The following is a 25,732-nucleotide window of genomic DNA, read 5'->3' on the forward strand; positions in this document are numbered from 1 at the left end:
TTTAACTTTTAAATATCTTGTAACTTTCAAATTGATCTTGCACAAAACAGGAACGATGATTACTATAAATTCGCAAAATCTTGTAACTTCTTCTCTGTAACATCCTGTACGATACTTGCATATACCTAAGTAAGCACATAAAACTATTTATAAATTTTATCTGCGGAACAATCTGCTGCAAGGCATATATTCGAGTTAACAATGCCACTTGACATCTCGCATTCTAAACATACTTTGAACAACGGGTATCTAAACCTGTTGCATACGTAAAGGAAGGAGTAATTCAGGAATTTTAAAGCTTCCAATTTTTTAATCCAATCAAATACTGTGTCATGAAATTTCGTATAAGAAATATTTGGTAATTGTTTATAAAGGGACCCACCTCGCCGATTTTGATGATTCTTGAATATGTTGTAGAAATTAACATTTTGAACATTATCCATTCGCATTATAAACAAAAGATAAGAGCTAGGTTTCGGTTGATTTTTGTATTTGTTGGTTCGGTTATTGTACTCGCCTGCCTCAAGGCTGCCACAGATGCACAATTACACGCACAATTACACGCGCAATTCACCGTCGCGGTAGCGACAATCTTTTTGCCAATGTATATTTCAGAAACTAAGGCTGAATGGCAGTTACACGCATAGGAAAAAGTTGTTCAAAATGTGGATATCTAGAACATATTCAGAAATCATCGAAATTGACGAGCTGCTTTGTTAATAATTGCCAAATGTTTTCACTATGCAACGATGAAACAAGTACATAGAGTGTAAGAAAAATTCTATTTCTTTGTGGTTTCTATAAAATTCAAAGAACCAAGGGAGTCTGTTGGAAATAAAATCCCAATGGATCGAAGATTTAAAGGAGACCAATGACGTAAGTTCAGGTAGAAACCTGATTATTATAAATCAAAGTTTTATAGATCTTGTTCACAATTTCTTTTATATATAACAGCAGTATATATATAGTAGTATATACATGATATTTTTGATTACTATATTAATCGTATTCAAAAAGTTATGTTATTTTCTTATTGCTTGTAGAATAATTTATTCAATTTTTTTATGTAACGATCATATAATACTCTGAAACGAACGAATACCGAATGCGAAAGACATTTCGTTATCTATATATTTCTATATTAATTGTGAAAACGTTTTGTAGAATTACGAATATGCCTATGTACAGGATATAGCCAGTTTTTTTATTCAAACGAGGATAACTATGGATAAACCCTCACGGTCGTGTCAATAAATACTTAATTTCTATATTCCACGATATTTATTGTCTGTGAAATGCGTACAACAATGATATCGAATAATGTATTATTTATCACATAAATATCAATGTGATAAAATAATCATATATAATGTAAATAGGCAATTCATGTGTAAATATTTTCATCATGCTCCGTAACATTAGTTTAATTCCTATATCTTCCCACATTTATAAAATTTGATTTTACTGCATGGAGAAAATGTAAAATCCAAATGCAAAACGAAGTTACATATACATAATAGATATATAAATTTATTGAAGAATATATTCTAGAGAAACTTAAATAAATAAGGCATCGAATGAATTCCAAAATTCCAGCATATTTTGATTTATCAAATAGTAAACCAATAGTGGTAAGAGCAAGCAAATTATTAATAACGATAAATCCCGACGACGTGGTCCTTAAATCCTATATAGAAAAGTATTTGATATTTTAAAAATAGACAAGTACAACGTTTGAGCATATAAAGAAACAAAGATAATTAAATCATTACGATCCTCACCTGTGTTTCCTCGTATATTTGAAGATGATGATAAACAACTAGGCAAAAGTGTATAATTACGTAAATGTTTTGCCACTGCGGTATATAATTATCATATTTAATCCTAGATGTAACCTATTGGAAATAACGACAATGATATTATTACCATAAACGTGCTTTGAAATAAATCTATTTATGGTTATGAGATTCAGTGATCATGTGGTGAAGAATACCCATAGCAAAACCAAACCGGTTTATGTGGTCTTGTTGGTGATTCAAACTAGTACCTGTGTCATATCGGCATTCGCTGTTATATACCAATTACATAAATCCATTAGTATTCTTAAAAGCGAATTATATATTCGTAAATATTATTTAACGACGCTTCCGAACGTTTGCAGCGAGCTCATTTTACTTTCATACAAGTACTTTCATACAATCTAATTCTCTTTCTATCGGTTGAATTATTCATAAAATATCGTTGGTAACGTATGAGAACATAATGCAGTGTACAACAGGAGATAGTACTTTTTTCAAATACATTTGTGAGTCGAGTCTAATAATAACAGTAACGATATGTAATACCGATGATAATGTAGTCGCAACAACGTAAAAGTGTATGAAACATAAAACTTACGTTAATTTTATATTTATCCAGACCTAAGCGAGGAATACCTGGAAACCAACTAGGACCTTTCCAGATAACACCTAACTTGTCCATAAAAGTTGACATCCGTATAACCTTTTTAATTAATTCTGCGGTGTAAAATGTCTATAACAATTCAAAATTATTATATTTTATATTAACAAACGAAATCTGTGTTATGCTATATACTGGACTAAATATATCTGAACGTATATTGAACAAACAAGCATTGCTATAAACAACATGCATTAGCATATTAGAGGCAAAATTATTGTAAATTACGTATAAGCATAAATAATTTAATTTGTAACTTTCATATCGGTGCAATTGAAAATATTCGATATACAAATTAATCTATAAATGAACGAATCAAAGTATGGATTACTACAGTTCATTAAAATATAGATTAGCTTTGAAATCGTGTCGATCGAACACATATTTACATAACTGATTGTTAGTTTATGTAACAGAATGATCGTTCGTTTCATTAACGGTTAAATAAAGAGATATGGTCTAAACAGATATGACCTTACCTGTAAATACAGGGGATTAAAAGATCGAGCGCTAACAACTAAGCCATAAATTATCTCTTCCTTTTCTTTTTCTCGCATGAATGTTCCAAATAATTTATCCCATATAATGAGAACGCCACCGTAATTTTTGTCCAGGCAATATAAGTTGCAACCTATCCACGATATATAATAATTGTAGTTGATAATAATCGCAACAATGATTACTAACAATATCGTTTAATATAATATAAGACCCATCTGTCTTTTACCATGATGTACACGATGATGTTTTGGTGTGTTGAATATTAGCTCGAACGGTCCAAGATCATCAATGACAGTCGTATGAATCCATAATTGATAAATTAAATTAAACTGATTATGTACGATGAAATGCGATGGCGGTATAAATAATGCAAGAGGTAAATATAACATCTGTAAACAGATTACACACATGTATCTCTACAGTATAGCGTGGAATAACATTTTTGCATATTTGCACGATATCAACGCATGCCCTCTTAACTCGATATTTTATTATTATATCGTATATATGCTCGATATTTTATCTTTGGAAAAAATTTATCCTATAACGTTACAACGTTTACGCAAGATTATTTATTTATAATTACAAAATTACGTCATACCGATAGAATATGCTTTAGATATTTCAGAAAGATGTAATTTACAAAGATGTGATTAACAGCAAAATTAAAGCATCGCGAAATTTTCTCGTTGAATATATTTTCACCTGCTGAACAAAAATTGTACGTTAATCTGCCTAGGACCAATTCGAAGAATCAAGCCTCTATCAACTTCAACCTTGTTGAGAATAAATTGATTTTAAGGGAAATACTACAACTTTTCACTGCTCCTATTAAATACGAGGTTTCGATCTTCGCATTTACAGCGATTTGAGTCAGGAAAATAATTCTTCAATTTCCGAAGACACATTTAGTTCCGTAAAATTGTTGAGAAAAACGGTATCTTGACTTGTCCATCCTGCTGACTAGTGTAAAAGTGTCTACAACGATATAAGCGATGTAAATGGCAAAATACATTTAACAAAAGTAAATTCGCTTTGCTTGTGTTTTTTTTTTTTAATGTTACAACAATTCAGAGATCCATACCCTTTTCGGCAAAAGTTCCAAGATCTTTCAATTTTGCTGTCAAATGTATCTTTGAAATCGTTTGATAAATTCTTTCTTTCATTGTTGCTTCATTTACATATAAATAAAAAAAAAAAAAACGCAACGTGTACGCAGATATGCGAAACATCGAATTTCCCTTCTTTTCTTCATTTCGTAGCGTGGAACGTATCTGTATGTAACACGAGCGATACTTACGAAATTACACCAGTGTTGCAAGATGGATTGCCGCAGACCAACCGCGAGATTGAATTCTTCGCTGCTATGATGTACTTGATGCTGAGCCCATAAAAAGTGTATCTCTGTAAACGGGCGAGAAACAGTATAAATTTGTCAAGTAGAGGATGGACAATCACACACACATGGTTGGATAGGAATTTAACCGTGGTTACTGCGGTGAACCCAATAGTAACAGAAATCCACCCCCACGGCAGTGATACACCAAGTCCATAGAGAGTTCCAAGGCAGATTCCACCAGCGACATCTCTCGTAAATTACGATGTACGCGTAATATTCGGCACCACGGAAGAGAGTACTGGAAGGTATCGTTGAAGATATTAGAGTCGAATCACCCACTTCATCGTCGAGACGTTAATTAGCAGATAATTCATTTACAAAAAGGAATCGAACTTATTTCCGTGTTATTATTAATTTGCAAAGTTTGATCGCGATTTTCGGTCAAAAGATACGATGATACTTCGGATAAGATGACAGGTAATATATGTTGATGCGATTACTGGACCTAGTATTAAGGATTACTAGACCATATAAAAGCATACATCGTTTTGCAGCGCGCATCAACGGGAATGCACCAAGTACCGTGTCAATTAAAAATACGCATTAAGATCACTAGGACGTAAATAGATTTCGTATCTTTGAACGATTCGATCATATTCGCCATTAAGAAAATCTAATTTTTGTTTCACTGGACTGGATAAGCAATAGAAATGTTTTAGATGCTGTTATCGAAAAGTTATAAATCGGTATGTTTCATATATGATAATTATGAGGCAGTTTGTAATTCCTAAAACGATATACGTAAATATAACAGGACGGTTCTTTTATTACCATTGAAATCCATAAAGAAAGATTTTATTTTATCGTTGCACTTTATTTTCATAATATCGTACCAGTGTTTAAAATTTGTCTTTTTTAATTACAAAGAGCGGTAATTGCGGATACATTTCAAAAATTACCTATGCTTACCGGCTAGTTTCTTGCAATATCCATTGAGACAAGGAAGTCACTTGATCGTTCAAGCGGAATCTTTTCTTCTTAAAGGCCAGTATAATATGCTCAAATACGATAAGGACCAAAAATGGTAACCATACCTACGTATACATTTATCTTATCTTAATTGATGCAATATTTATGTTTGTTACAGTGTTATCGATAACGTACGTATCTACATATTATTTCATAAACTTCGCAATATACGAAATTTTGTCTTCTTTACCGAACACCATATTAAAATTTAACGTAAAAATATACAAAACTTACTATTCGTTAATTATATAAATAATTTTGCGGCAGCAACGGTAAAAAGAGACGCGTCTCGCGCTTTATATTATTATAAAATATAAATGTGGTTACCTGCTGCTGATAATCGGGAACTTCGTGTGGGAATTCGAAAATTGTCTCATAGGGGTTAACAAGATACCAGAGTTTCCCTGTGTGTTTTAACTGATCGATCAAATTAGCCTTAGAAATATTCATTTCGTTCGTTGCTATAGTACGTTGCACTTTGACGTTCAGATAAATACTGTTGAACGACGAAACAAAGTAAACCCAGTGAAGCGCTATAACTGCATCCGATTCTGTTTTAGTCATCGAACTGAGTGCACGTATCGTTTATATATGTAAGTTCGAGCTAACCGAGGACACGTGAGTATGTACGCGCGATGTTTCTTTCACGGCCGTATGTGGTAAAGGCGCGACAATGAAGATAGCATCTTATTCGAATTAAACTATGCTAAATATATCGATGGTTGCTAAAAATAAAGATTGAATGGAATTAAACTGCACTCTGCGACACGTCTTAATTTCACAACACGTCGAATCTTAATCGCAAGCTCTTCGTATTATTAACGAAGTGATCAACAAATGTTTATCTATTGGACGTTCGTGTCATCTATTGGATTGGACATCTAAACGCAAATATTACCAATAGAGTAATGTAATTTAAACATGTATCGATTTCTTTTTTTATCGTATTCTTTGATACAAATATTATTTTAATTTTCGTCGAAAGCTACGGTGTCGGTGCATTGCTAACTACTAATCTACTATAAGCTAATCAAATTTAATTTAATTTTAATTAATTTACAGCTTAAATTTCACTTGAATCAAATTTAAACTGTAATTAAAATCGTTGAACGTTGATTAAAAGATACACGTGATTTAAGAGGGAAGAATTAGTCGCTCAAAAATGTTTTACCATATTTTCAGAAAATCATAATCGACATACAGACAATAATTAACTAATATAAGTTTACGCGCATGTTGTATATTTTGAAAACGTAACGAAGACGATAAGAGACTTTACGGATTATGATAAATCGTTATTTTCTCTCACTTTTTCAATATTACATGGTTTTTTCGATATTACAGATAAACAATGATGTCATAAAAGATACGTTGGAAGAATTTATAAGAGTAGGAAAACGCATGATACACCACTGTATGCAAACCTTCAGTATGTCAGACGCTGCATTGGCGGCAGACAGGGTGTTTCATAACACGCATTAATTATTCTCGCAAGAGTGGGCAAACCAATAAATTATACTATTGCCGTATGCAAGATTGTTTGTACATTTCATATGCCAAATTTAATATTTCGGTTAATTTCACATAACGAATAAGCTTGTTATAAGATGTTATTTCCATTTTGAACTCGACTTCAAAATTGATTTTTAAACAGAAAAGGATATACGTACGTAAAATTGAATGTAAAATAGATTTACGTTTTTCAAACGGCATTACATTACATATACATTAAAAATAATATATCGATATTTGCAAACGTACATGTGTATCTAGTTTCTCTTAGTTTTAAGTTTCAGCAACATTTGTCACGTTCGTTGCAAAACAACGAAAAATTTATATCGTATAAAATATATATTTTTGAATAAATGTAACAAACTTTTGTCTTTTGCGTCAAGTGAAAAAACTTCTAATCGTTTTGTGAATCTTTTCAATTATTCATTTTTCCGTTAGAGCGAATGTCTCACGGAAGAATTTACTTAGAAAATATGCAAGCGGTCCGCGTCAGGTGAATTCTTTTGTATCAAAATTTAAAGAAGCAATCGATTTTCTATAGATGTCGTTGAATTCTGTGTCCTACACATCCATTACGTCATTACGTACTTTAATCGTAATAGGAGTTCCAAGCGGCCAATCGATTTCATATTCAACGGTCTCCTCAAAATAATCGGTTTCTTAATTAACGATAACGCTGTAGATCCAACTATCTCTCCGGCAAATATTGCATATATTTCAACGACGCGGTTCTTCTATTATCTATCGTCGATACGCTTTATTTTTCAGTTTGCTATGGGAAGTGACGTCTATGAACGTCAAACTCAAGGACTGTAATGACGATATAAGAATTGTTTGTCGCTTTCTTTATTTAGTCGATTAGGCGCCTACATAAAAATCAGCAAAGGTTACCTAGGTTATTTACTATAATTAAAGTATATAATTATTTAAATAAATACCGTAGTAAGATCATGAACAGCACTTTCGAAGATATTTCGTCAACTGCTTGGGATAAACGAAACCTGACGATTTTCAATAGTAAATTAGCTTCTGTTCCAAATTTTGACATAAAAGCTACTATTTTAGTTACAAAATTTAATGTCAATTTGATATTTCGCGAAGACAGGCTCTTATATGTACCCATTAAAGGCACGTACATGAATACATCGCACGCATATGAATACATATATATGCACATATTAGATTGTGTAGGATAAGATACGTAAAGAAGCGAAACTTGTCGATAATTCCATAAGTCGGTATAAGTGATAACGTTAGCGAAAATTGGTTCGTATGAGAATCTCGTATAACAAGCTAGACGCATAATGCAGTATTCAAAACTTTCCTGTTACTTCTATTTTTTCGATACTTCAAGGTCATTTCCTACTTTTTAAACGAAAATTTAAATCTTTTTACTTATCGGAAATTGTAAATGATATTTAAAAAAATTCAGCGATTTTTAGAGAGATATAAAGCCAATGGACAGAAGTCTCCGATGTTTCGTAATTGTATGTGTATATGTACGATATATATTCATATGCACATGTTTACTGTTTGTGAAACTCGTAGGATAACACTGAACAAAGCATTATTATCATTCTGTGACTGTCCTAATCTCAATTATTTCTTAATTGCTCGTTACATATCAGCTTTTTACGTTACATTAACATCTTTTTTAAACTCAGGTTTCCAATGTTTTAAAAATTATATCGTGTCGATAGTATCCCTTGTTGGTGGTAATCGAGATCATGACCCTACTAATATTGTTTAGATAGTGTGCACAACATATTGTTAATTTATTTCTTCTACAGTTTGTTATGTAATGAATTTGCTTACTACCAAGTTATTTAAGACTTCTTTTCTTTAGCAAATAATTGTTAAAATATAGGTATTTTTTCTTAAAATAGAAGAATATATTGAGGAAAGAAGCATATTATTTGCGAACAAGATTTTATAAAATCTGCGAACATTACGATTGCCTGAAACACGTATACGGATTATAATAATGTACGACATCTTAATTATTGGTATAATAAGTCGAACATTTAGTAGTAAATTTTCTTAATTTTTAATTCAAATATTATTAAATTTATTTACCATTATACGAGTATTACGTAATTATAAATGCATCTGCATTAGGCAAACTCGAATGGAATAATAATTTTACAAGTGCAAAATGGTAATAAATAATTACTTCCCGTCCTTCGTAAAATGAATTTATTTATTTCTTCTATTGTTTATTCGTATTGATGATGTATTACTAGATATCTCTGTTGCGATGATAATTAAAAAAAAAAAGATTTTTTGAAAAGATACCTCCTCGTCCAGTCGATAAAGACCATTGAAAATACTTGATGATAGGGATGGTTTCTATTTTATCAACGTTAAAAGTTATGTCAGGTACCCAGAGTTACCAACATTAAATGTTGTGTTATTGATTAACCAAGTTATGCACGTGGGAAATTGAAGTAATGTTTAAAACGAGCTAGAATCGTAAACATTTTAATTTAAATACCAAAAATATCATATAACATAAATAAACAGTATTCTCATTTTCTTTTTATTTTTATATGGTACGTATCATATATTTTATAAGAACGTAATATGAAACTAAGAAAATAGAAGTAGAAGTTTTATAGGTTATATTTACTATATCAATATTATTTCTTGAAATTTATTTGTACATATGTATAAACTTATATTTAGCTCGTTTCTGCTTGCAGTTAAACCATGAAAATAAAAAAAGAAAAATCTGTGAAGGGAAAAACGAAAAAACTTGTTACAAAGAAGAGGAAGCAATTAAAAGATGCAACTATGGATGACTTCTTTAATCAAACTTTTGACGACGAAATAAATGGCAATGATAATCATGACCAAGGTACTAACGAATGAAAGCTTTATTATCTTCAAAAATCACAAAAAATTACATTGTATTTATACAGAATTTTATATATTATGCGATAGGTGAAAATACCTATGAAGATGATGCTGAAAGTAGCGAAAGTGACATGGATCCAGTAGAACATAAGAAATCTTTAATGAGATTGAAGGATACAGATCCTGAGTTTTATACATATTTAAAAGAAAATGATAAAAATCTTTTAGAATTTAATATATCAGACGAGGATGATGATATTAATGATGATGATAGATCTTCATTAAATGAATTAGATACAAAACATATACCCAGTAGTCGTTTAGAGGTATGAAAATGAAATATCTCCACATATTAACGAAACCAGAACTATTTGATATAGAAAATAAGAGGGGATAGAAAAATATTATTTTATATATATAAAATTTCAGGTTGCTAGCGATGAGAGTGATTATGAAATGGATCAAGGTAGTGAAGTAAGGGACAAACGAAAAATCACATTGAAATTATTAAAAACATGGCAAGAAGATATTCAAACAGACAAGTACTGTTTTATATTAGTAATTCATTTTATACCGCTATTAATTAAACTGGTTGCATTAGTTTGTATATATGTACTATATGCAACTGTATATAACTTTCCAGATCATGTAAAACGATTAAATGTGCTGTAGAAGCTTTCCATGCCGCGTTAGAGACTGTAGCTGAATCTGCTGATCCAAAATTCTTACAATATAAAGTAGAGGGTGGTGCAGGTTGGTTTTTTTAGCATTCAATATTAATATTGAATAAATGTATTTTCTACTTCAACAATTAAAATATTTTTTAGTATTTAATGAAGTTGTACAACTGTGTATACTGTATTTACCGGATGCATTTAAGCGTTATTTAAAACTGAGTTCGGAAACTCAATCTCAAATTCATAAGCTTAAACGGTTTGGAAAAGTAAAAAATATTCTCAAGTCTTATTTAACAGATTTAATTAAGGTAAATACCATTACTAATATTTAAACATTCAGCATGGTGGATTTTAATCATTGTAGCTATATATGTGTATTTATTTATAGATTTTACAAAATGTAACGTCGTCTAATATTCTCACAATCCTTTTGAAACATTTACATCAAATGTTACCATATACACAATCATTTTCATCGTTAAATAAACCATTATTGAAGATTTTGTTGAAATTTTGGTCAACTGGAGAAGAAACTGTTCGTGTTGTTTCTTTTTTGAGCATATTACGTATTGCGACCAGCAATCGAGAATCTGTTTTAGAAACATTATTTAAGGTAAAAATAGAATTTTAATACCATATTGGCATTTATAATATATATAATAAAAATATAGCGAGGTACAGTTAATATTTTTAAATTAATATGTTGCAGACGATGTATGTAAAATATGTTGAAAATTCTAAATTTGTATCCCTTACAACTTTACCTGCAATAAATTTTATGAGACATTCTTTAGTTGAAATGTATCTGCTTGATAGTAATTTAGCTTACAATCACGCTTTCTTATATATTAGACAGCTAGCTATTCATTTAAGAAATGCTATGACTTTAAAAAAAAAGGTAATAATATTTACAGTAAAATACTACATATACTTTTCTGTTAATATTATGTTTTATTAATAAATCAATCTATATCTAATGCATTGCAGGAACATTTTCAAGCTGTGTACAATTGGCAGTACATAAATTCATTGAGATTTTGGTCAGAATTGATAAATTTATCAAAAAGTGATTCCATGTTACATTCACTTTTATATCCTCTTGTACAAGTGTGTACTCTTATTTTCAATGTTATAATTTTTTTTATCAATCAAATATTTAACATATATTATATATTTACAGATTATCATAGGAACTATCAAAGTAATACCAACGCCACAATATTATCCCCTGAGATTTCACTGTTTACAAATGTTAATAGATATTTCTAGAGAAACTGGAACATTTATACCTGTATTACCATTTTTATTAGAGGTATGTCAAAGTTTTTTGTCAGAAAAGATAAAAAATAATTTTAGAAATCAATTGTAGTATTTTGATAAATAACGCAAATATTTAGTTGGAAGCACCAATTTCATCGTTTAACAAAAACATTTTCCATTTTTTTCATTTAAAACCCTTATTTAAATGTATGTGAATCCATTTACAATTGACGTCACTATACAAATATTTAAATCTTTTGTATATTATAAGATTCTTTATGTTTGCAGATATTAAATTCCTACGATTTTAATAAGAAACATAAGGCAGTATCAATGAAGCCAACACCCTTCATTTGTATCTTAAGGATGTCCAAGTCCCAATTACAGGAAAATGGTTTTAAAGATAATCTTATTGATTCAATATATAAGCTTATCTTAGAGAATGCTGCTAAGGATAGCCATACAGTATATTTTCCGGATTTATATATACCATGTATAATACAGGTAAGTCAATTATTTATATTTGAATAGATGGTATAAATTAAATAAACGAAATTATACTATTATACTATAAATAAACTAAAATTAATATTGTCCGTTGTTGATTATGGATGTTTTCATTTGATGAAGTGATAAAGTATAATTATAGTATGTATACTGTATACATAATAGATAATGAAGATATTAAAAGGTTGAAGTACTGATTCGATACTCATATTGAAATTTAAGAATTACATAGACACAACATGGTAATATCCATAAACACTTCAGAACTCAATAGTACGTACTGTATCTATATGTTCTTATTTTTATCGAATGAACGTTGACAGTATTAATCTTAATTCACTCGTTATAATCGAACTTTTTTTTATATTAATGCAAATATGACACTTCGAACGGAGGTTTTACATGCTTACTCGTTTTTGTTTCTAGCTAAAGGCATTTTTAAAGAAATGTTGCATAGCAAACTATTGTAGAAAAATGAAACAGCTGTTAGATAAAATTGTGGAAAACAGGAAATATATCGAAACAGAACGTAATAAAACCGTAATTGATTTAAAAAATATGCAGGAGATAAAGAACTGGGAGAACAAGATAAAAGTGCAAGGTACATCGTTATCGAAATTCTACGAATCTTGGATAAAAATCCACCAATCTCAGAAACTTAAACTACTTACGAAGAATGAGGATATCGCTGAATATAGTTTACCAACTATAAGAAAATTAAAGAAAGGCAAAGAAGATAAAGAAGAAAGCAGCGATGAGAGTGAATTTGATATGAAGATAAAATCCAATGAGGAAAAGTCTGAGAAACGTTCTAGACCAAAAAAGAAAAAGCTGAAAGTTAGCAAAGGCATTCAGGATATTGACTTGCCTAAAGAAAATACAGATATCGTGCAAGATATCAATAGTGACGATTGGGACTAAATGTAATTGATTTTACATGTATATGACAATAAATAGATATCAGTTTTAATTTTATAAACGAAGTAATACTTTTTCAGAATTCAATGTATCGTATAATAAATGTTTTTATAGTTTTAAATAACGAAAAAAAATTACGTAATTGATCTAAAGTTAAAAACAATATACTTTTATTAATTTAAACGTGTATTATTCCAAAGATATATTTCAATCTTCTAGGTATAAATTTTATTATGAGATAGATATTTGACGTTTAACATACGGCCATTTCAAATAGAAAAACAGATTATCATTTATCTGAGATATCTCTCGTCAGACAATTTTTCGACTTCTATCGTTTATTGCATATCGATAACGTTTATTATGATAAAATGATAAAGCTGTTTAAGAGAAATTGTGACGGTATTGAATAGGTACTATAACTTATGTGGTGTACAGCAACAGCCACTGATTTCTAAGGTGTCGCTTTCTGATAGTCTATTTTTACCGAAGACGACTCAAGGCAGTCGGGAAGTTGGTATAGCGACGGCTAGGCGCTATTATAAAGCATCCTGTGCTTATGCAGTAATTCATTCAAGTGAACGTTACAGATAAGAAAAAAAAATTTGAAGGAAGAAGAATCATAGTGTTTCAATTGTTAAGAAATAAAGGTAGAGGCGACGAGAAAAGCTTGACCAAGCATCGAGCTTGTCCTTCGAACGATTGAGCATTTGGGCGACTCCATTGGAAGAGGATTCGGTTACGTATGTAGGTGAATCGAAAAAAAAGCAAATGTTTATCGAACGATGTAGCTGGAGCGTGAAATTTTCCGTCACGTTTGCAAGAAATTTATGATAATCTGTTTGATATAAAAATAAATATCTGTTCCGCGTTCGGTTTCTTTGCCATAAGTCTCGGGCATGAATGAGCCAGTACCGGACGATGCTGGTGACCGCTAGCCACTAAGTGCCGCGCTGACGAAGTTGCCGCGGTTGTGTGTGCCTAACCGGCCAAGTCCGTGCGTGCCAGGGAACATTTTGTAAGATGCGATTTTGTCTTTCATGGCGAGGGAGCCTTCGTCGTGAGATTCGTTCACTTTCCGTACAGTCCACTTAGTTCGGAGTATAGTACGCTCGCGGGTTACGTAAATTCGCAAAAGAATTGTCGCGAAAAGGGAAACCGCCTCAAGATAAAGAGGAAAGGAACGAGCGAACTGTGCATAGAACGTCGAAATGAGGAGGGCACCGTTCGATAAGTAAATTTTCATTTCCTTCTTTCTTTTCGAAAGGCAATTAGGAAGAAATAGAAAAATAACGAGAAAAAAAGTTTCTCACCGCGTTCTTACTTTTTGTAAAAGTTTTGGGTTATATCCTGCGACGAAAATGTAATTTCAGTCAAACTGTGCTTAATCGTGCGATGCTTCGATGATTAAACAACGTATCGCTTAAGACCCTTCTTTTGAGCTTTTAAAGTCTAAAGTATACGAAATTATAAATAATATTACGTTAAATATCAATGGTTAACGTCAACCATTGGTAAATTTCTTTATATTCCCGAGGATAGTGGAAAAATATTTTAATTACATAATATTAAGAAACGATAAGTAATATCGTTAATCGTAGAAAATTTGTTTTTCACATATAATTGACAATAAAAAATTCTTTGAATTAAACATTAGCATTATTTTCGATCGGTGGGGATATTCCCTTCGATAATTCGTTCAGTTTTAAAACACTCGAACTTCTGCCGAATAATCTATTTAAAGCAACAGATCGATCACGTTATTCGTAGTTAGAATGTTAACACGGTAATATTACTTTAAGTTATAAAAGATGTTAAATTGGAAAAATTTTCTAAAGCGTCTCAAATACATTTTTACATGATTGACGTTAATGACTTTAATTGAGAATAATTCGTGTTATAGGCTTTATAGAAATACAGTAATTCGTTTTAATTATTTCCTATCGTATCGATATTGTAAAAAGATACAAGTCGGAATTAAAATTATACAGTATTATTCAAACATGAAATATAGTAAAAGTTCGACGATAAATGAAACAATCGAACGGAAGTATTTTATCGATCATTCGTTGATATTAATAAATTCTAATTAGTATTTATATTTACGAACGCAACGTTGATAAAACTATTTTTCTTACGACTAAATCATCTACAATGTTCTAGTAACAACTTTCCTTCGACTCCTTACCTTATATTTTATACTACGATATTTGAGCTTTTATAAATATTAATTGATTCACTTCTTCTAAGTTTACGATTAGTCTTGATTTGTCTAAATATTTTTTCGATTAACTTGCTTTCTAATAAATACAGCACTGGTAGTATACCCCGAACGCAAACGCTCGAACTGTTACTGCGTATTACGTTACAACAGATAAATTTAGCATTTCTTTTGCACAGAACCTTATTGTACCGCTGCCAATACTGCAACGCGGAATTAATTGGCTGCTTGGAAGAGAACCAATTTCCTTCGATAAGAAATCGGATTTATCCGATGTCATATATATATATATATACATCGAATTTGTTGTCGATACTTTTTTTTACATTTGTATACATTGTTTATCTTTTATTAAAGTTTTATTTTTGTCGGATGATAAATCAAATAAAGATACAATATTTTTTATGCGTTCAATTTCTTGAAAAACGTTTCGTTCAAATAATATCATTTACAAGATGAATTCCCGTTGAATCTTGCACAGTTTCACTCTTCTTCCTTCTTTTATAAATACGTATTACGCATAATTTTACTAACTGTACGCTGTGTCTTGATTAATCGGAACCATCGAGCCGATCCTTGTATTAAAATATTTCAAGTTAAGTAATATTTTAAGTAGAAAGTGCTATTACGTGTTAAAGTGTTCGTTTTAAATATACGTACAAATTACACTGTGGTATTTATGATTTGTATAATCTTTTATACGTTATTATATTTCTCAATTGTCAAAATAATATCATTTAAAATTTATGTTAGCACTCGTTATGGAAAAAAAGAAACGATTGTTTATTTCGAACTTTAAAATTTAATTTCATCCATTTAACAATGAAACTACGTTAAAAGTAGTTACGGGAGTAATATCAATATATTTTTTATTCTATTGTTTTTCAAAGATCGATTTATTATAAGAAAGCAAAGTATATAGCGAAGATTGAACGGTTTGCGCGAAAACATAGACTAAACAGTTACCATTTCGGCAGACACAATAACACGAAGCGGAACGTTTTGAGCAACACGTACAGTTCGTACAGAGTCACGTCCGAAAATTCGAAGGATGCAGAGTACCAGTACAGTGTGAATTACGGTAATTTACAAGGAAACAATTACCTGCAAAGAAGCGTCTCTGCGGACAATGTTGTAATACGTTCCCGTGGTTTTAAGCCCTCTGATAGGCACGATCCTGTGAAGAGGAACTTTCTCGAGCATCTTACTTCGAAGATACTGCATTTCGATATGGTGAGTATGTATATTGTATTTACTTTATGATCGCTGAAACTATGTCTTTGGTACGTTTGCACTACGGATAAGATTGTTAAGACTAATAATAGCAATTAATATTTCATTCTTTAAATATGAATTAGCTTCGTGTTAAGCACAGTGATGATAATCGATACATTTACAAATATTTACGTTGAATTCTCTTTCTCCTCTGTCTCTCGTTCTTTCTCTATTACAAAGGTACGTTATTTAAGCGATTAACGCCGTTTTAGTAATTCAGTTTAGGAAACAAATCATTTACATTTTACCATTGACAAATTACGTTTTATGCCTTGATCACAAAAGCAATCAAGATTTTACGACTCATAAATTGCCCTATTTAATGTACGATTAAACTAGAATTTTTTGGAAAGTTTATTTATTTAGAATTAAGAATATTCATGTGTTATTTAAACAGACGCGTTTGTTTCTTTATACTTACTTTGTGTTCACTTTATATTCGCTTTATCTTGTATTACAAAACATGATCGCCCAACGATTAACATTTCGAGATAAACGAGATTCTCTGGTACTTGCGAGACATTTGATGGTTACTTTTCCGGATAATAGAAAAATTTACACATGTACATATATGTACTATTTAGTGAATATGGAATTAACCTATAATAACTTTGTGACCGTGGCTCTGTAAACTTGCCCAGTTTGTATTCGTCAGCTTGTTTACATCCAGTTTATCTCTTTAAAATTACTCTATTACAAATGCAGTTCGTTTCGTCAGATATGTACGTTTTAAGATGCACAACTCTGAAGTAATGAATATACAATACATATATATATATGTAGTTTCATTTAGACTATTAAAATGACAAATAATTAATTAATCTCTTACAAAGGAATAACTCTATGTATCAAACTTTAGTTGAAATATTTCTAAATGTAATATCATTTACTCTTATAAATTTTGATACTAATCATACATTTTATTATACATATATTCAAAGTATTAGTTTTATATGAGTAACTTTTATTAAAATATTATATGAAATACATATTAATATAGAATAACTGCGCTAAACGCAGATGCGTTTAAGACGCAAGAATCTGTTTGCAACAAGGTTTCACGGAAAATGCCAACAATGCATTCACTTAGCTAAAACTAATTCAACTGTCAACAATGTGAAGCTTCTATTAAATAGGCGGGATAGAAACTTAAAGCAGAAAAACGAATGTTTGCTTTCGTTGTGATTTATTCGATATAATCTGACGATAAGAATTCCTAACAATTAGCGATCATCGCAATCAAAATAAACGTCACAGATCTATATACCAACATACTATATATATAATACTATTGTAATGTATTATACTGTACGTTACTCTTATCGTACTTATATATTCCCAGTACTTCTTAAACCATTCTCAGATTCATATAAACTTTCTTATTTTTCAATATTTTTATTAAACCGACTTATTTTTATTTCGAAGGAGAGCAATGGAAGTACACCGGTCAATTTGCAGAAATTACTCACACCCGCCGCAGATTCTCAGGGAGTTATGCAATCCAAAAATAGTAAGTCGCCAAAAAGATACAAAATGCTCGTATATTAAATTTTAACAGATAACGTTTATACTGTACAGAATATCTTTACGTCGTCGTGTTATAATTGATAATAAATATAAGAAATTTTCTGCATGCAGGAAAAATGTTTGCGTCCTCGTATTTTTATGCGCCATCGCATCCGACAGTCGAGGATCAAGTTGAGCTCGCCCGACGAATTTCGCACTCGTTGAGCGATGTAAAAAATATGAAAAGTAAAGGTCAATCTATGTATGTGAACAGAAAAAAACGATCGGTCAAATGGATCCACGACGGCAATGGTAAGTACGTGTATACTGTACGTATATGCGTGTAACGATTAATAAGTGGAATTTAATGAACAACACCCCCTTTCAGCCCACACCTATGCGCGATACGTTGCGAATATCTATAAATCTTATTAAAATTTGTTTCAATTGTCTAAATCGATGAATTACAGGTGTAGAAGACGCGGAAGAGCCTTTGATACCCGTTCATAGAGTAAGTGGTGTGTGTTCGAAATTGCAGTGCGTATTTTTACATACATACTTTTCGTGACGTTTATGACGAAATAACAAATATCATTTTGATAGATATATCGGCTAAATACGTATATACCTCGAATATTTGTTACTCGTTATGTCATCGATAAATTCTTACATTTCAGAAATGTAAAAAAATTGCGTTGTACATTCGGTAATCTAAAAACATGAAAAACAACAAAGTAACTTCCATTTGGTTTCTGTAGCTTAGCAAATCCACTGTACAAATATATAGTATTCGATTCATAACTACAAGCAGATATTACAAATTTAAAGATTGTATTGGATTGTTTAAATTTATCTTTAGCGCGATTGACTTTATACCCACTTGATTAATGAGGAATTTCTTTCACGTAAAAAGTTAACAGACGTATATCTGTCGAGAGATCAACTTTCTTATTTGTAATATTTGTACAACTCGGTTTATGCGACGTGTAATTTTACGAATATTTACTTTAAATTGTGTTTCAAATATCTATCAAAGTGCAGTTGGTTAGCGAGATGTAGATATGCAAGGGAACGCTCGTTTCTACGATTTCGATATATTCCTTGCAAAAGTACACCTTTCTTTTTTTTCTCATTAACAAAGTGAAATCATATATGTATATGTGTACCATAATATCATTGTACTCGCTAATATACCAATAATATGCACAGCTGTACCTAATTGAAAATGTTGTTTCGATAGGAGAAAATTCCTCTAAAATGCATGATGAACCCACATGGAAAAGTGTTGGATATACACGGTATTCAGGCTTTGGGAGAAGAAGTGAATATCGAACCAGTACCGAAGAATCCTGAGAAACTCTTTGATATTGTTCGCGATTTAAACAATCAAAGAGGCCGTGGTAATTTACACGTATTAACGGTTTTATATCGTTAGATCTGTTCGAATCAATGATATTCTATTACGCTTTCGAAGAAACATCGTTTTTCAATATGTATAATCGATTTATAGGTGCTGAAATATTTGCGAAACGTAGGAAAAGATCTGAAAAATGGGTCGTAGACAAAGATCAACCGCAGATACCGAGCACTCCTGGTATGCCGAAAATGTATCCGGGTAAACCGGTAAGGTTTATACTTTTGCAAACAACATAGCGTGTTAAAATAAACGAAACGGACGTTAAACGAAATTGAATTTCAATTAACAGGAGATGAATGGCAGTTCGAAGTTTACAACTCTACCTCCTCTTACATCTATAGTACCTGAGCCAGCCGTTGAAAAATCATTTTATAATCCTTTTACCGTGGACTTATCTTTAGATGATACAAATCCACCTGCAACAGGTACGCAACTTTCGAACAAAGATATATCTTCTTTATTCTACTACGCAATCTAGTTGGCTCGTCTCTATTTGGCAACGTTCCACGCTATTTTCTCGTTTGTTCGAATTGTTTTCGCATCATGAGCAAATATCTAACAATTTCCAAGGACTTAAGTTCGAGGTAAACTACTTCGTATCTATTTCTGGTCTGTCCAAGCTCTTCTACTCTCTCAATCTTGTTTTACTTTCCATGCAATTCTATACATTAAATTACGATATAGCCGACTAAAAAAATCGTTCTAAGACATTAAAATGATCAACGTGTTCTATACATACCTGCGAGTCGATGTTAGACACGTCTGCTTGAGATTTGTCTAAGGTTCAACAACCTGAATGACTTCAATTGGCAAACGACATCGATGTTATTCAATCGATGCGAAACTACCACCGCGTTCTTTTTAGTTGTATATCTAAAATAAACAACTATTTGTACATCGGTGCCAACCGATATCTCTGCACCGATAAAAGCTAACTAGACGCGGGTTAAAGCGCGTTTACGCACAATTTTCCTAAACTTTTCTAAGCGGTTATAGTTACGTGTCAAACGATTGATTCTCGGTAACGTTAAGGCGTCGAATCTGATTAACCGGGAATGTCTTAGAAATCGAAAAACGAAGCAGAGTTTTGTACGTTTTAACCATCAGAGTTTCCTGCAAACGTTCCAGGCCGAAATCAATATCGATGTAACGGTAAAGAGTGCAACCACCAGACCGAAGTGAAAAAGATTTATCTGAGAGAAGTAGCCGTTGGCACTGACAATGACTTCCCTCTTGACAAATCTCGATCGTCGATAGTCGAGAAATCACGTCGAATCACTTTCGAACCTGATACCGAACAACGTAACATCTATCACGGCAGGAATAGCGTTAACGAGAATACGACATCATCGATCGCTACTAACAGACGCAGTCACAATTATAGCAAAGCTTCGCTGAATAAATCTAATTTTTCTAACACGCAGCACGCTACTAACAAAGAGATGAAAAATTATATGAAAGAACAACGGATCACAGAGTGTGTGAAGAGCACGATTAACGACAAAGGGAAGTTCGTGAATAATCGGCAAGAAATCGATAACGAAGAGAGCGAGTACACGCCGGTTCCGGTCAAACAGTTGATACAAGAGTTCGAGAAAACATGTAGACCGATTCTGCAATACAAACAATTCAGTCCGAAGGTTATCCCAATTATACGACAATCTCCTCTCGATAACGATATAACGCGATTTTTTGAGACGCAAAATTCCGTTAAATACAACAACGAGGAAGAACATAGGAGGTGAGATAAAATGTCATTTAAATTTCGATGCTCTTTCCTTTTATTTCCTGTACAACGTTTTGTTTTCTCATCGTTTTAATCGTTCTTGTAATATCTCATATTGAAATATGATTGTACACGTGTATGCGTAAAAATAAGCAAATGCTTGCAAGCATCAAGTATAAGTAAAATATTACGGTACTTATGCATAATGTTCTACCAGTAGTAAACTACCAATCTGTTCAAAGGTATAAGCGATTCTCAATTCTTTAATTTAGTTTTGTTCTATCGGAATAGAGTTTCATTTATTGAATTTTAATTGAACATTGATCGCACGGGATTGCAATATCATTTTAATTGATTACAACGCAGAATAACCGAGCGACAAAGATACGAGGAACTCGTAAAGCTTCAAGACCACTGTAACAATGGTTACGTGTCTACCGATGATACAGAATACACGACCGACGAAACCGACTCCCAGATGAACGATTACAGCGAAGAAATAATCTACCGAGAAAAATCGGAGTCCTCGAGTATGATGAACGGCGATCAAGAATATTCGTCGACGTATCGCGAAGAGTGTTCCAGTCGACGTCGATCTGTTACTTCCGAGGAAGTGGAGAACTTCTGCAACAACGGTGACGGGAAATTTGTGAATACAGAGTCGGAAGTGCCTGTGGAAGCGAAGTCGTTGTTACTCTCGATGATAGCTTCCCAAGAAGATATTTTGGAAACTATTAAGCATTTGCGCAGCACACCTGTCCTCGACAACTTATTGCATGGTGTTTCGCCGGACTGTAAATTCACTGACATCTGTCCGGATGTAGGCAAGTTTAACTCGCATGCGCTTCTATTTTCTTGTAACAGCTATTTACATTTTACGCCTGTTTCACGAATATTCATCCTTGGGCTACCAACGCTAGATAAATACTATTCCGGGCAGTGAATAGCGAATAGCCAGTTTTACTTTAGATCGTACATGTAATTGTAAAAGTGGAATATTTGATTTGTCGGGAAAAGCTTCTAGAATAGCGTTTAAAGCTTGTGTTCTATCCGAAGAATACTAAAAATATCGGGGCTTTATTTCAAAGTATTTCATTAATTCTAGTTTATTCTCTATTCATTCACGGGCATTGAATATTTGTATTATCTCTGGAAATATCAATGTACTATCTTTGTTGGTGTAGATGTTTTTTCAGTTTCTTGGTATTTGACTCGGGGAAAAATCCAATGACGATATTGCTGACAGCGATCGAAAAGAATATCGAAAAGTTTTGCCTCTGCTCGAATAAAAAGAACGAACGTAGAGAAACCTTTAGTTCTTACTTTTGAAGTTACATATCTTCCTTCGCGGCAAACTCCACCTGTTCGTCACAGCTGAAACGCGAATCTTTCAAGTGTTGTTTTAGTTTCGAAAACAGTGAAAATCATTAGGTGCCAAGTCTTGGCTGTATAATACACGCGGAAGCGCTGAAAAGCCAAAGCGTTGAATTGCATCTTTTGTTATCATACTCATTCGCATCGAACACGCATTCACATCGAGATAAACTAACAAAAATGCTTAATAATGCACATGCCAGCACAGCTATGATGAAGTGAAGATATCGTACGATCAGAAAGAAGTTGTTTTATCTGGATTCTGAAACATCACAACGGAGGCAAAACTTTGTTAGTCTACCCTCGTGTATAGTTCAAACTGCTCCGTAGTTACATGTTTGGTACAAAAGCGATCGAAGAGGAATGTATAATATTTGTAAATTTAATCTATTCATTTTCAGGTAAAAAGCTGTACGAAAGTGATACCTATACAGGACCAAAACTCGCTAGCGTTCACAACTTAGCTAATTATAATACGGCACCTCGAGGCTGGGATCAGTCGTTGACATATTATCGACCGATTAAATTCGAGAAACCGCAAGAAATTGTTTATTCTGATTTTTAGTGATAACTTGAATAATTACAACGTTATATAGACGGGTACGTTATCAACTTTACAACTTAAATTCCAATTTTATTTAAAGGGGCAGCTAATTTTTAATTCAAAGTATCTAACTGAAAATTATTTTCTTTTTTTACAGAAAGCAAACATACAAAGATCGCAGAACTGATTTTCAAATTTCGCGTTATACATCATTTGAACTTTTTTCCCTTGTTTATAACGAAGTTACTGTTTCTTTTCATTGTTCCTTTTTTTCTTTTTTCGTTTTTGATTTTGTCAGATGCAAGATAACTTTGATGAAGATGATTGTCGTAAATAATGAAGGAAATTCTGCACTAGAAAATTGTGTGGTACAGACATATTACACACATACATATATATGTGTGTGTATATATATATATACATATATTATATAATATATTATTTATTACATATATTATATATAAAATATATATATATACACATACATATATACGTATCTTGAAGCTTCGTTTTGCTTGATATAGCTATACATACATATATATGTCCCATTATTCAGATATTGATCCTTATTTATGCTTCCAGCAGTGTTATTGCATTTTACTTTATAATATTGCGTAAATAAATGTTGTTTTCATAACAGTAAGGTGTATTTTGAATATTTCACATACTTTTTTTCGACAACGATTTGTAATTTTGAAAAATCTCAAATACCTTGTATTACTTTCTAATTATTTGATCAACCGACTGTTATAATAAAATTATTTTGTACAAGATTTTTCTGCGTTTTGTCTAAATACGTTTCTCATTAACATATGAGAACACCGAATAATACGAGATTATCGTAATCGTAATCATAAAGTAGGTAAATTCTGTTTCAGGAATCAAAGAAGATTTCTCATAGTTTCTGCATTAGTTTTCGATTATCTTCTTATACGAACGAATATACGATTTTTTTGTTTTACTGCGAGTTTATTGACTTTTCTCGTCTTATTCCCATTCGACGTATTCTTGCGAAAATCAAGTTTATAACGTTCTTATTAATTTTATAATTTGAAGAAACAAAGATATTTCGTTTACACGAACTTGGCTAACTTGAAAATTCCGAGTCAAATAATTTTTCTAATAAATCGATACGAGTTTGTCGATTGCATTCACCTTTATTTCACTATTTGCTTTAATCGAAATGTCAGTGAGTTAAGAAATCGATGGACGTGTCCCTGTAAGGTATATTTTGGTAAATACCGTACATTTGACAGTCGCGTTTACATCTATAACAAAATCTCAAGTACTTGTTATTGTTTAAACATAATGTTATGAAATTCTGCTTTTCTTGTTTAAGTATATAACGTCCTGTAATTTTTATCGATATCACTGATAACGCATACATTATGTATCATAGAATTGTATGCTCGTTGTAACGATAGCTACGCTGATTTTTGCGTAAGTGCAATTGGGACGAACGTTACTGGTAACGCTGCAATTAATTATAGTACTATTTATAACATTTATTATTGACAGCATGCATGTATCTGAAAGATAAGATACACGTATAGCGATACATTTAAATTTATTCCTATATAGGTATAAAATTGTTTATTCTCAATGGGGCAAATTTTAATTAAATTAAAAGTCATAAGATACCGAAAAATATGACAAGACGAAGAAACAGAACATCAAAATTGACTAAATGTGAAGCGTAAATTCATATACGTGGTAATAAATATGTACGTATATAGTACCATTTCCACTCCTCTTTTCTAGATCATATTGTTACTGCTTACTATGGTAATTTTACAATTTTTGCCCCCCTTTTATTGCTAATGGCAATGAACGAGGCAAAGTTTTCAAGCTTTAATTAATTTTGCAAAAAGGAGTAAGCTACTAAGGAGTTGAAAAATCCGTGGTACCAATATTAAGACTTGAAATAATATATCGTACAGCAAAACACTTTATTATATATTATATATGTATTATATATATATTATATAGATATATTATATTTATGTTTATCTTTATCATCGTGGATTAGGCCTGTTGGGCGTTATTACATTAAATATTGTTAGATAACGAAACACGATATGATATGTATACGCGATGCGAATCTATAATTTTCAAACGAAGACACAAAACAGATATCAAGATATCGATCTTAATCGAACACGAAAATATCGTTCTTTAGCTAGTAAACACTCGAAGCATCCGCGAGTTTTAGATGATAGATTATTTCTATTTCGCTTTTTTCATAGTAGCTATATACCATTATATATATGGGCTATATATTTATGGGCTATATACTATTCCTAGCTTTATACCATTCCTATATACCATTCCTATAAGACAACGTAGAATTAAAATATCCAACAACGGATACTAAATATGCCGCGTTATATTTACGGGTATAATGAAAGTATCGCGGTTTAAGAGGCTACGCGATTACAGAAAAATAATTGATAGATAATCGAAAAGAAAATTCTAGAAACCACAACTTGGAAATGTTCTTTTCAATCTAAAATTACGCGTACTTCGATATTTATGCACTCGTAGCACCACTCGTGGTACACTCATGCACCAGACAAGCAACTTATTGTACGAATCAAACAAGTACTTACG

The 25,732-nt window shown here is 31.7% G+C and overlaps 3 protein-coding genes across 7 annotated transcripts; 2 read left to right on the top strand and 1 right to left on the bottom strand.

The window, feature by feature from the left end:
• Nucleotides 1–877: 877 nt before the first annotated feature.
• Nucleotides 878–6,620, bottom strand: LOC126914213 (alkylglycerol monooxygenase-like). 2 transcript variants are annotated; one of them, XM_050717854.1, is made up of 9 exons: nucleotides 5,657–6,612; nucleotides 5,270–5,394; nucleotides 4,447–4,598; nucleotides 4,262–4,365; nucleotides 3,188–3,350; nucleotides 2,940–3,091; nucleotides 2,398–2,532; nucleotides 1,782–1,895; nucleotides 878–1,687 (listed from the first exon to the last, which is right to left on the bottom strand). In XM_050717854.1, exons 1-9 carry the CDS (start codon nucleotides 5,891–5,893, stop codon nucleotides 1,424–1,426), a joined length of 1,446 nt encoding a protein of 481 aa, XP_050573811.1. In that variant the 5' UTR covers nucleotides 5,894–6,612; the 3' UTR covers nucleotides 878–1,423. The 2 variants fall into 2 exon arrangements, 1 of the variants encoding a protein (XP_050573811.1); XR_007709604.1 differs by lacking the exon at nucleotides 878–1,687 and adding an exon at nucleotides 2,048–2,316 and having other exon boundaries at nucleotides 1,799–1,895; nucleotides 5,657–6,620.
• Nucleotides 6,621–9,042: 2,422 nt separating this feature from the next.
• On the top strand, nucleotides 9,043–13,120 carry LOC126914203 (nucleolar complex protein 2 homolog). The gene is made up of 12 exons (XM_050717826.1): nucleotides 9,043–9,393; nucleotides 9,544–9,698; nucleotides 9,785–10,023; nucleotides 10,127–10,239; nucleotides 10,341–10,450; nucleotides 10,525–10,682; nucleotides 10,763–10,987; nucleotides 11,084–11,272; nucleotides 11,362–11,481; nucleotides 11,555–11,686; nucleotides 11,923–12,138; nucleotides 12,568–13,120. Exons 2-12 carry the CDS (start codon nucleotides 9,551–9,553, stop codon nucleotides 13,060–13,062), a joined length of 2,145 nt encoding a protein of 714 aa, XP_050573783.1. The 5' UTR covers nucleotides 9,043–9,393; nucleotides 9,544–9,550; the 3' UTR covers nucleotides 13,063–13,120.
• A 123-nt stretch (nucleotides 13,121–13,243) lies between these two features.
• On the top strand, nucleotides 13,244–23,761 carry LOC126914202 (uncharacterized). 4 transcript variants are annotated; one of them, XM_050717824.1, is made up of 13 exons: nucleotides 13,244–13,806; nucleotides 16,258–16,361; nucleotides 16,439–16,513; nucleotides 17,981–18,065; nucleotides 18,194–18,373; nucleotides 18,532–18,572; nucleotides 19,302–19,461; nucleotides 19,572–19,684; nucleotides 19,768–19,903; nucleotides 20,607–21,219; nucleotides 21,571–22,028; nucleotides 22,980–23,178; nucleotides 23,280–23,761. In XM_050717824.1, exons 3-12 carry the CDS (start codon nucleotides 16,511–16,513, stop codon nucleotides 23,141–23,143), a joined length of 1,953 nt encoding a protein of 650 aa, XP_050573781.1. In that variant the 5' UTR covers nucleotides 13,244–13,806; nucleotides 16,258–16,361; nucleotides 16,439–16,510; the 3' UTR covers nucleotides 23,144–23,178; nucleotides 23,280–23,761. The 4 variants fall into 4 exon arrangements, with proteins under 4 accessions (XP_050573781.1, XP_050573782.1, XP_050573779.1 ...); XM_050717825.1 differs by lacking the exon at nucleotides 13,244–13,806 and adding an exon at nucleotides 13,825–14,077; XM_050717822.1 differs by lacking the exon at nucleotides 13,244–13,806 and adding an exon at nucleotides 13,826–14,293 and having other exon boundaries at nucleotides 16,258–16,513.
• The last annotated feature ends 1,971 nt before the right edge of the window (nucleotides 23,762–25,732 follow it).

The sequence above is a fragment of the Bombus affinis genome, chromosome 3 (assembly GCF_024516045.1).
Source record: "Bombus affinis isolate iyBomAffi1 chromosome 3, iyBomAffi1.2, whole genome shotgun sequence".
NCBI classification, from domain to species: Eukaryota; Metazoa; Arthropoda; class Insecta; order Hymenoptera; family Apidae; genus Bombus; species Bombus affinis.

Coding starts and splice junctions, on each gene's coding strand:
- LOC126914213 (XM_050717854.1), bottom strand. CDS start 5,893: ATGACTAAAACAGAATCGGATGCAGTTATAGCGCTTCACTGGGTTTAC. Junction 4,599..5,269: donor ATATTGCAAGAAACTAGCCG/GTAAGCATAGGT, acceptor GATACCTTCCAG/TACTCTCTTCCGTGGTGCCG. Junction 1,896..2,397: donor TGGATAAATATAAAATTAAC/GTAAGTTTTATG, acceptor TATTTCCAATAG/GTTACATCTAGGATTAAATA.
- LOC126914203 (XM_050717826.1), top strand. CDS start 9,551: ATGAAAATAAAAAAAGAAAAATCTGTGAAGGGAAAAACGAAAAAACTT. Junction 10,024..10,126: donor TACCCAGTAGTCGTTTAGAG/GTATGAAAATGA, acceptor ATAAAATTTCAG/GTTGCTAGCGATGAGAGTGA. Junction 11,482..11,554: donor TTTTATATCCTCTTGTACAA/GTGTGTACTCTT, acceptor ATATATTTACAG/ATTATCATAGGAACTATCAA.
- LOC126914202 (XM_050717822.1), top strand. CDS start 14,271: ATGAGGAGGGCACCGTTCGATAA. Junction 19,904..20,606: donor TACAAATCCACCTGCAACAG/GTACGCAACTTT, acceptor CAAACGTTCCAG/GCCGAAATCAATATCGATGT. Junction 22,029..22,979: donor TGACATCTGTCCGGATGTAG/GCAAGTTTAACT, acceptor ATTCATTTTCAG/GTAAAAAGCTGTACGAAAGT.